Below are 10781 nucleotides of genomic sequence, written 5' to 3'. Positions count from 1 at the left end.
GGCTTTTCCTACCTGGCTTTACTGCAGAGCAATGCCCATGGTGCAGATAGGGGGTCCTTCTGAACCTCCGTGTGGGGAAGGCTCTGGGGTCAGAGCTGCCTGCTGGGTCCTGAGCCCAGGGTTGCATTTGTCAAAGTCCCTTGGAGCCTGCGGGTAGCATTTGCAGATGCTCAGGTCCTCCCCCCTCACCCCACAGGCAGTAAGCACAGACTGAGCACTTAGTAAAATACTTCATTCGTATGTCTTGTTTTCCTCACAAGGAGTCAAGGCCACAGCAGAGGGTAGGTGTGTGTGTGTGTGTGTGTGTGTGAGTGAAACCTGCTTCCTCTTGTCAGTTCTGTGTGTGTGTGTGTGAGAAACCTGCTTCTTGTTAGTTCTCCTGTGTGTGTGTGTGTGTGTGTTAAATCGGCTTCTTCTTGCCAGTTCTCCCTTGACTTCTTCCGCCTGGTTGCTGCTGCTGGGTGTAGCCAGGGGGTCCGGCTCTGCAGCCAGCGGTTTGTGTGTCTCTGCAGAACTGGGGTAACGCCCGTTATGCTTTACCATTCAGGGTGGTAGAGTCAAATGAGCTGATGAGAGGGAGAAGAGCTGGCATTTTCCGCAGCCAGCCCGGGGAGACCCGTCCATTTGCCACCCCTTTGAGGAGTTTAAGTCCAAGCTCCCCAATATCCCTAAGCGTCTCGCTAAAACTAAGCGCTTCCCCTGTCCTGGGCGGGGGGCAGAGGGGAACACCGCCTCACCGTGCAGCACCATTTGCTGAGCCCCCACCGCTCTGGGTCCCCCAAAGCCAGCTCCTGCCGAGTGCCCGGCCGGCGCCAGAGGACGTGGGGCTCCGTGACCCTCCGCTGGTCCAAGTCTCCCGCGAAGGGCACAGTTCCCTTCCCAGTCCCACCCCTGGCGATGGAGCGCAGACCCGGGGTCCGGCCCTCCGCCAGCCGGGCTAGTCGGTGCCGTCCACCAGCTCGCACAGCATGTTCTCCAACGCCGTGATGCGCTGCTCCTGGGCCTGCACCTGCTCGCGAAGGGCCTTGATCTCCTCCAGCAGCGTCTCCAGGGTGTGCTGCTGCTGGGGCGCGGAGGACAGAGGCGGTGTCGGGCAAGGGGTAGCAGGGGCATTCTAGCCTGAGTCTGAACGGGCCGGGGTCGTATCTCACCGACAAGGGGGCGTCGCTGGCCGACTGGCTCCGGCGGGGGCCCGGAGGGGGACGCACGTCCAGGATGTTGCGCTTGGTGACGCGGAGCTCGCGGTGTTTGGGGGGCACATAACCATCCCTCAGCGAGATCAGCACGGGCTCCGCGTCCTGACCCGACAGCCACTCGTCCGCTTCCAGGGCCGGCTCAGGACCTGGCGTATCCGGGTACAGGTCGTCCTGGAACAGGTCTGACTGCGGGGGTGGAGAGTGGCAGGCGCATGGGTGTGCTGCTGTCCCTTCGGCCTCGGAGTCCTGCGCCAACCCCTCTCCCGACCCCTCACCTTGCGGGGCACGGTCATGACGATGGGTTCACACTTTCTTTCGTGCAGCTTATAAAACCTATAAGGGAGCAGGGTTCAGCACCCCGGCCTGATCCTCCTGCCTGCCCCCGTAACTGCTCCTGCCTGAGACCGAGGGGTTGGAGACCCACACTTGCTTGCACTTTAAACATTATCGTTCTCTTCGAATAGGAAAGTTTATCATCATTTTACAGATGAGAAAACTCAAGCTCAGATAATGTCAAGCCAGCGAGCCTTTGGAAACAGGCCTGTTTGATACACCCCCTCCCCGCTTTTCCAAAGCATTATACTACTGCCTTGGCCGAGACCCCAAGGGAGTGGGGGACAGAGGTGGGCATCTGGAGGGGCCAAGGCTGCTGACCGGGCAATCTCGCACTTGCTGACGTCCAGGCCCCGCTTGGGCATGAAACCCATGCCCCGCTGCGGCTCCTTGCTGCTAAACGTGTTCAAGTAGTGCACGAAAGGGGGCTCGTCAGTAATCTCAAAGTACCGAATGCTGCTGTCACCCTGCAAAGGCAGCCGGCTCAAAGGCGTGGCGGGGGGGGGGGGGCCCTGCCCCTCTCCACATTCCCGCCAGCCCATGGTTCTCCCCGGCTCCATCCTGCTCCCCAGTCCCACCCCCCGTCCCGTCCCGTCCTGTCCCTTCCCTCCCTCCCCAAGCACCTTGCCGCACAGGTAGACAATGCTGGAGTCGGCATCGTAGAAGGGCAGTAGGACCCCGTTACTTGTGTCCATCTCCTGCAGTGCCACTGGCTCCTCGAAGTTGTTCTGCCAGAGCATAGGAGGCGTGACCAGCCCTGCCCTTTCCTCCCAAGCCACTTTTCCACACCCTAAAGCCCCTTTCCGCTCCCCACCAATGCGACAGGCCCATGTGCAATGTGTCCGGACCATGTGTCCGGTCTTCGGCACTGCAGGACCCACCCCTAGACCCTTCACCTCTCCCTCTCCCGCGCATCATATACCCCCTAGGCTGCTGCATGCAGTCACAGCAAACCACCCCCAGGGACTCGGCATCACCAGGTGGGGACACCAGCGAGGGCTCCTTCAGGCGACGCAGCAAAACTGGGCATAGGGATGGGTGTGGGGGTGGCAGGCGCTGCAAATGGGGCAGCAGCCCCCCAGCCCCGTCCAGGTGGGCATGCTCCGCGGGGAGGGGGGCGCCTGGCCCCTTTCCCGTGATGCCAGCCCCCAGGGCACACGCCCCAAGCCTCCAGCTGCGTTACCGGGTCCCACAGGCCCAGCTCGCGCTGGCTCATGCGGGTGAAGCCCGTGGTGAAGATGTGACCCTGGCGCGTGAAGACGGCCCGCATTGGTCTCATCCCCTCGTGGGCCGCAAACCTCTCCTGGGGGGAGGGGGAGACAGGGAGGGGCGTCATCCAGCTGTCTGCCCGGGGGAGCCGGAAGGGCCAAGCAACCAGCTTGCTGATTGGGGGTGGAGGCGGGGAGAGATAAAAGGGGGCCTAAGTACTCAGCTTCCTGGGGGACCATGGCTGGCCCCATGCTTGGAAGAGCATCTGGACCCAGAGAGAGCGGGGCGCGCGTCTCCCAGCTGATCCTGAGCCCTTAAGCGTCCTCAAAGGCTTATCCCCAGAGCAAGGGAGGTCTGCCAGCGGGGTCGCAGAGAGGCTTTTCCCGGTCGCGAGTTCCCCGCTCCACTTCGGCCCTCGGCGCGGGCCACGGCTGGGAGGACGCTCTTGGCTGGCCCAGCGAAGGAGCGAGCGGGCGCGCCCCGCGCGGCCTGGCCTACCGGGTCCCAGAGCGCGAGTTGCCGCTCACTCATCCTGCTGAAGCCGGTGCTGAGCAGCTTCCCGTTTGCGGTGAAGACGGCCCGCAGCGGACGGGCGCCCTCGTGAGGCCGGGTTCGCTCCTGCTCGCGGGGTTAGTGGGTTAGAGGGCCCGCCGGCCCGCCCCCGCCCCGCCGCGGCCGCGCTGGACGGGTGTGCTTCACACACACATGCACGCGGCCCGCGCACCCCAGTTTCCACAGAGGCTGCTCAGGCAGCAGGGCGGGAGGGTGTCCCTTATCTCCCCCCCCCCCCCAGCTGGCCGAAAAGGGCTGAAGTGGCCCCCCGCGAGCCAGGGGCAGACCCCACGCCTGGGAGACGCGCTAGGTGCCCGCTGCGGGGGGAGGGGTGTGGGAACCCAGCTTTCATGTAGGTTCTGGCGGGAGGATGGAGTTTGCAGCTTCTCCCCTCCTCAGTCTCGAGGAGGACTTCTGCCATGCCAAGGAGGGGAGAGAAGGGGAGTAAAGCGGAGAACTGCCGGCTGAGGGGTAACTTAGCGCGCAGGGAGCTATGGCTGCAGAGCCTGGGGGGGTGCGAGGCGGATCCTTGGGGTAGGAGTGGAGGAGGTGAGAGCTGGGGTCAGGGTATCAGAGGATTGGGGGGGTGGGGGGATGGGGCTGGTCCCGGGTGCAAGAGCTGGCATTGTGCCGGGGGGGGGGGCATTCAGGCCAGGCACTCACCGCCACCACCTGTCCCTTGCGGGGGTCAATGATGCGCAGGGTCTTGTCCTTGCAGGTGGTGGCAAGCAGGCTGCCGTTGCTGTTCCAGCACACGCTGTGGATGATGTCGGGGTGCATGTCATCCAGGCTCAGGAGCACCTCTCCAGTGCCCACATTCCAGATGATGATCACATTGTCACCACCTGTGCAAGAGTGGCCGGGCACTGTCACCCGGGCCCTGCCTCTGCCACTCACGCAGGCCTGTGGTGGAGGCCCACCCCCTCCCCCAGGCCCCCAGACCTGCGCTGAGCAGGACGTTGCGGGCAGTGGGGTGCCAGGAGAGGATGCCCACGCGCTTGGAGTGGCCCTCAAGTGTGATGACGGGCTCCGTAATGTTGCGCATGGGGGTATAGTCTGGAATCTGCCACACCTGGGTAGAAGGAAAAGGACCGTGTGGATGGGGCGATGAATCAGCCCTGTCCCTTCCCCTCTACCCTCACCCCTACTGGCTCCCCTGGAAGTAAGGGTCAAATATGAGGCAGCTGGGAGCCAGGGGGTGGCATTGCCAGTTCTCCAAAGACCTCCCCATTCCCCCCAGCGGCGAGGCTCCAGAGCACTGCCCCCTGCTTTTCACGCCGGAGTTGGTCATGGCTATAATTAGTCCTAAGCAGTGCATCCTGGGAGGGGGTGAGCATGTAGCTAAAAATAGCCTGGGAGCTAGGCAGGGCAGGGCAGCGCCCTGGGACCCAGTACTTCCTTTACCACCTTCCCCAACACAGGTGAGGCAGTCCTCCCGCCCCGTTGTCCAGCAGTGTCCCCCTGGCTCCTACCATGATGGTGGTGTCATCTGAGGCACTGGCGATGACGTTGTCATTGTGTGGGCACCAGTCAATGTCCAGCACAGGGCCAGTGTGCCCGGTGACCAGTGGGTAGTTCTTATCCACTCGCCCTGTCTGGAGGGGTCAGAGAAGGAGATGTGGAGCTACTCTCCTATTTTGGAGTTGGGATGGGCAGAGGACCAGTTTCCCTCTCAATCCTCTACCATCTAGCTTCTGTCTGCAGAATCGGCTCTCTGGACCTCCCACCCCATCCAAACCACTCTGCGCTTTCATGAAGGTAGGCAGAGTTGAAGTCTTTTAATAATAGGGAATCAGACACAGAGGGGTGAAACGACTTGTCCAAGGACACACAGCAAGATACTGGTAGAGATGAGACTTGAACTTGCAGCCCATTGCTCTTCCAAAGACACCCAGTTAGAGGGGGCTGTTCTTGGGCCTGCTCCCCATGTGGAATATCTATGGGGAGCCCCTGGTAGAGGAGGTCAAGGTGAGGTAATGATGAGTGCAGGCCAGACAACACTTTCCTAGCCACCTTGGCAGATCTCTGCTGTCACTGGCTTCACTTTGGAACCACAAGCAGCAGGCAATCCTGGAGCCTGCTCTCCCAAACCCTGAGCTGAGGGCCCATCTATTTTTGGCCTTCACAGGCTGCTTATGGGGGCTCTGAGCCCTCTGCAGGGGCTGGCACCAGACCAGAGCAGGCAGTAGGGCAGAGGGGCGGCTGTGTGGTACTTTATCCTGAAGCGGGTGGGAGGGGAAGGGAAGGCAGCTCCAGCTGAAATTTGAGCCCTGGGGATGGTGTCTCTGGATGGTGTCTGCATTATCCCAGGGTGAGTCACTGGCTATTGTCAGGCCTCTTCATGACCCTGCTACCTGTGGGGCCTTCCCTAACAAGGTGAGGGGGCCAGAATCCAGGTCAAGGTCATGCCTGGAGGTGGCCATGCTGGGGGTGGACATGGCCAAGGAGCTTGAGGCAATTCAGCAAGGGGGGCAGCTGCTGCCTGGCCCTCATCCTGAGGGTAGGGAAGCCTTCAGACTGATGTGTACGTCCCCTGCCCTCGCTCTCAGCCTACCGCACTGCAAGAACCAGAGAGGGGAGGTGGCCAAGGACTCTCTGGATAGAACCTGACTCTGTCTTCAGTGTGCTGCTCTGGAACGTGAGAGTAATCAAATGGTCACCTCGGGCTGGGGAGGAGGATCCCTACGCCCAGAATATAGAGGAGGAGACAGGAACAGAATGCGGCCAGGCCCTGGCTCCTCGGCATCCCAGCCAACTCCATCGCTCAGCTCCCTTCCTGGTCCCTGCTGAGAACAGGGTGCTGCGCCGAGGGAGGGGCAGGCTGGAGAGTGGAGGCAGGCTGCTCAGGGAGGTGAGAGGGGCCTGGGACACAGAGCAGCCATCCGCATGAACTGACCTCCCTACAGAGGAGCGGAGTTCAAGAAGTGGACACTTGGATACAGGCCGCTGTCAGGAGTTCCCAGAGGCCCCGGCCAATGCCCGCCCCACCTGCTTCCAGCCCTGCCCCCAACCCCTCACCTTGACCAGAGGCAGGACGATGAAGGCACCCCCGCCTCCAGCCTCCACGATAATGGCCAGGAATTTGGGGTTGACGGCACAGAAGGAGCTGTCCCATGTGACCTTGGACACACGGATGTCCTCGTAGGCCTGGTCAGCCTTTGCTGCCTGCCCAAACACGTGGCGGAACTTGCTCTGCCGAACCACACGCCGGCTCATGGCTGGGGGCAGAGATGGAGAAGCTCGGTGCCTACCAGGGCCTTGGTCCTTAGTCTGGGAGCTGGGGGAGGGAAGAGAAGTGGAAGGTTGGCAGGTGAGGAGGGGTGTCTTGCCAGGACTCAGGTACAAATTCAGAGAGGACCTGGTCCCAGCTGCTGGGAGCTTTCTGCAAGGTGATTAAAGCAGGGGACCATTCTTTGCCAGATGTAAAGTGCTGCTTAATGTGAGGGGCTAGGGTTTGGGGTCTGACTTCTCCTCAGAGACTCAGGCTGAGAGGACAGTGAGGTCTGACAGGGGTTGAAATCTTCCTGGGAGTCAAAGTTGTTTTGGGGAGGAGCCTCAGTGCCAGGCTGCCCTCCCCCTGCCAGCCCTGCATGAGCATCTCTCCACCGGAGGGTTTGTATCTCCCAGAGGCCCTGTCTCCAGACTCAGAGGCGTTGGATCTTGGATCCTGGCTCAAGGTCAGCTGTGGGGCTGTGACTGCAGCCCCCCAAGATCCTGAACTCCCTATCTCTGGCACAGTTCAGGCAAATGGGGAGTTTGCTTTTTTCCGAAGATTTGCCAGGGGAGAACTTCCTCCTGTCCGTTAACCAGTGTCCTTCCTGTTACATCAAATTTCCTCCCTTGCTTTGGAGGGACACAGTGTAAGGTGGGTCTTCCCCCTTCCTCTGGCTCCCGGCACTGGCTACTCCAGGAGGCCCTCCTAACCCGGGTTTTCTGGCCGTTGCCCACAACTGCTGCCCAGCTTCACTGGCTCCTCTGTCCGGCCTGTGCCTTCCTCCTAGAGGCTCTCCTGGGGGTGCCGTCCTAGACTCCCTGGGCCAGCCTTGCAGGGGTGAGGTGACTTTTACCCAGCCAGAGCCTGAGCTAGACGCTTCCCCAGGGAACGGCACCAAGCCGCCAAAGCCGCAGCCACTGACTCCTGCCCCTCCCCAGCCCCGCGCACCCCAGTGCCCTTCACGCCGCTCCCGCGGCCCCAGACCTGAGGGCCGGCCTCCGCCGAGGCACTGCGTTCCTGCGAGACGAGGTGTCTGTGCCCTGCGCGGCGCGCGGGCCGCTGTCCGGCCAAATACTGACACCGGGTCAGCCCCGGTCGGGACCGAGTTTGCACGCGGGGGGAGACCCAACCTCTGCCCCGTCTGGAGACCCCGCCCGCTCCGCTGGCTGCGGTGGCTGCGGTGGGGGTGGGGGTACCTGGTCCTGAGCCGGCCGGGGGCGCTCCCGCTGCGGCTCCTCTGCGGAGGGGGCTGGATGTGCGCTGGGGGCTGAGGGAGTCGTCAGCGTGTCGGGGCTGCCTGTCAGGCTGCGCGCGGCGTCTGGGGCCCCGGCGTCCGGCTGCGCGCTCGGGCCGCCCCTGCGGCTCTCCGGGGCCGGGCGCCGCTGCAGTCCCAGCTGCCGCTGCCATCAACCTGCGGGGCGGGGCCAGCGGCGGGGACGGCCCGCGCCGGCCCCGCCCCCCCGGAGCCGCGGGAAAGTCGAGCGCCCCGCACGCGGCGCGGGCGCCCTGGGGCCGCGGGGCGGCGTGGGGAGAGGCGTGTGCGCGCCGGCTGTGCGCGCTCCTTCCCCGCCCTGCGCCCTCCGGGTGGGCCGGCGAGGCCGGGGTTCCCAGAGGCCGAGCGCGGCGCGGGGACAGCGAGGCGGCGAGGGAAGGGCGCGCGGCCGCCCGGGAGCCGGCCGCCGCGAGATCAGGTGCCTTCGCGCCGCATTCCTGCCGCAATTGCGCTCCCGATTTAGCCCTTCCCGGCAGGCCGTGGCTGCGGGACCCGACGTCCCGGCCCCGCGGGGTAGAGGCCCAGGAAGATACTCCGGGGAAGTCGTCTCTGCCCTTGGCTGAGAACCTAGGGTGGCCCAGGGCAGCTGCGAGGACTCCCGACAAGGGGCTGTAAATGTTAGTTGTAATTGTCGTTATTAGAGCTCTAGCGACCATTCTGAGAACTTACACGCTGGCACTGAATTAGGGGCTTTACCCCGTCAGAGAGGACTCCACGGCAGGGTGGAAGGAAGATGGCCTGCCTAAAGATCAAGGATGGGAGAAAAGTGACCCCACCTTGACCTCTGAGAACATCAGGCTTCCGGGAAAGGGGCTGCACAGGACTTTGGCCAGTCGAATTACAGAGGGCAGCGGGGCCAGGCGCTCAGAGGGTGGTGCTCGGAAAGGCTTCTGGGCGGCGGTGGAGTTGGTGGCTGGACTGTGTTCCAGGGAAGCCTCCCCCTTCCCACCTCCCCAAGACCCACAGATTACAATTTTCACTAGGGAGATAAAAAGAAACCTGATCACAGCATAGCCAGCAAATACCAGTCCTTGTAGCTCTGCCTACCCAGGGCCCACCCATTGCCCAGGTTTCTCGCCTTGGAGCATAAGCCCCTGGAGGGCAGAGTGTGGCCTGCAGCACACCTGGGAATGAACCCAACACAGTCCCTGGAGAGACACCAGCCCCGGGGGTCAGGGGAGGGAAGATGGAGGAAAAAAGGCGAAGGTCCCACAAGGATCCTTTGTTTCTCAGGAAGAGTCACGGTATCAGGCTTCCAGCGCTCCAGAAATAATTCATGGTGTGGGGGGCTGTGAGGGTGGAGGAGGATTCTTCCTCTTACCTAAAGATTTCCAGGCACATGATTAAGAGGAAAAAAATCGGGAAACGGACTTGGCCCAGTGGTTAGGGCGTCCGTCTACCACATGGGAGGTCCGCGGTTCAAACCCCGGGCCTCCTTGACCTGTGTGGAGCTGACCCATGCGCAGTGCTGATGCGCGCAAGGAGTGCCCTGCCACGCAGGGGTATCCCCCGCGTAGGGGAGCCCCACGCACAAGGAGTGCTCCCTGTAAGGAGAGCCGCCCAGCGTGAAAGAAAGTGCATTCCGCCAGGAATGGCGCTGCCCACACATCCCCTGCCTGCCCACACATCCCCTGCCGCTGACAACAACAGAAGCGGACAAAGAAACAAGACACAGCAAATAGACACAGAGAACAGATAACTGGGGGAGGGGGGGGGGGAATTAAATAAATAAAAAAAAAAAGAGGAAAAAATCCTGAGTGACTCAGTTGTTCCTTAGTAACAGTAGCTCACTTTTACTACATGCATTGTTCTGAGGGCATATACATATTAAATCCATTCTGGTAACAACTTTCTGAGAGGGACACTCTTATTATTATTTTACAGATGAGGAAACTGAGGTACAAAGAGGTTAAAATAGCTTGCCCAAGATTGCTCGACTGGTGTGTGGTGGAGCTGTGCGTCTCACCCAGGCTGTCAGGCCTCTGTGTCCATGCTTTCAGTGACATGCATCTTTGCGTCTCCTCGAAGGACAGTATCACTTGATGTAGTAATGCTTCATGGCATAGAGGAAAGGCTGCCTGGACTAATAAGGAACATGCAGTTCCAGCCCCTGCTCAATCACCCTATTTTTGCAGCTCTCTGGACTGTAAAATGAAGACAGCTGAGTCAGAGTCTTTCTGACCCTGTGCCACTTGTTGGCAGAGAAGGGATGACTTGCTGCTTCCTACCCTGAAAAGGCATCTTTCCTTTACCCTTTCCTTTGCTCCCTTTTTTTTCTTTTTTTAAGATTTATTTATTTATTTATTTATTCCCCCCTTCCCCACTTCCTGCCCTGTTGTTTCTACTGTGGTGTCTTCTCATTTTCTCTTCTCTAGTATTCACTGGGCCGGATTCAATCCTGGGGACCTCTGATGGGGAGAGAGGTTCCCTGTCAATTGCGTCACCTCAGTTCCTAGTTTTTGCTGCGCCTCACCTTGATTCCCCCCTTGTCTCTCTTTTGATGTGTCATCATCTTGCTCTGTGACTCACTTGCACAGGGCACTGTCTTACCATGCAGGCACTCACGCGGGCAACTGGCTCACCATGTGAGCACTTGCATGGGCCCAGGCATGCTTTCTCTTTTTCACCAGGAGGCCTCAGAGATCGAACCCAGGGCCTCCCATATGGTAGGCAGAAGCTCTATCACTTGAGCCACATCCACTTTCTTCCCTTCTCTTTCAAGAGAGCTGGAGGGAAGGGCCTGAGATTAGGAAGCAGGAATCCCTCAATTCGGTCCTGCTTTCCAGTTCACCATCTGGGGTTGGGGTGCCCTTAGGCCCAGGAGTGGGATTTACAGGTATTCCTTAGGCCTGGTGTGGCTCAGCCCTGCCCTCTAGCATTCTTCAGGCTGCCGAGGCCTGGCAGAGCTGGTGGTGGGTGGAGCCAAGGCACAAAGACACAAAGACCACCAGGGCTTGGTGCCTCCTTTTGCCGTTATAACCCTTTTGAACGGTCAGCTGGGCTC

The 10781-nt window shown here is 60.9% G+C and overlaps 1 protein-coding gene across 4 annotated transcripts; it reads right to left on the bottom strand.

Annotated features, from left to right (window-relative positions):
* Position 1: 1 nt before the first annotated feature.
* Positions 2-7952, bottom strand: CORO6 (coronin 6). 4 transcript variants are annotated; one of them, XM_058283119.2, is made up of 11 exons: positions 7701-7952; positions 6309-6567; positions 4763-4885; positions 4233-4362; positions 3954-4135; positions 3237-3356; positions 2153-2257; positions 1851-1996; positions 1472-1529; positions 1152-1382; positions 2-1063 (listed from the first exon to the last, which is right to left on the bottom strand). In XM_058283119.2, exons 2-11 carry the CDS (start codon positions 6504-6506, stop codon positions 938-940), a joined length of 1419 nt encoding a protein of 472 aa, XP_058139102.1. In that variant the 5' UTR covers positions 6507-6567; positions 7701-7952; the 3' UTR covers positions 2-937. The 4 variants fall into 4 exon arrangements, with proteins under 4 accessions (XP_058139102.1, XP_058139104.1, XP_058139101.1 ...); XM_058283121.2 differs by having other exon boundaries at positions 2-1060; XM_058283118.2 differs by lacking the exon at positions 3237-3356 and adding an exon at positions 2713-2832.
* Between the last annotated feature and the right edge of the window lie 2829 nt (positions 7953-10781).

The sequence above is a fragment of the Dasypus novemcinctus genome, chromosome 21 (genome assembly GCF_030445035.2).
Source record: "Dasypus novemcinctus isolate mDasNov1 chromosome 21, mDasNov1.1.hap2, whole genome shotgun sequence".
Classification (NCBI taxonomy): domain Eukaryota; kingdom Metazoa; phylum Chordata; class Mammalia; order Cingulata; family Dasypodidae; genus Dasypus; species Dasypus novemcinctus.
This window is presented reverse-complemented; position numbering and strand designations above follow the sequence as displayed.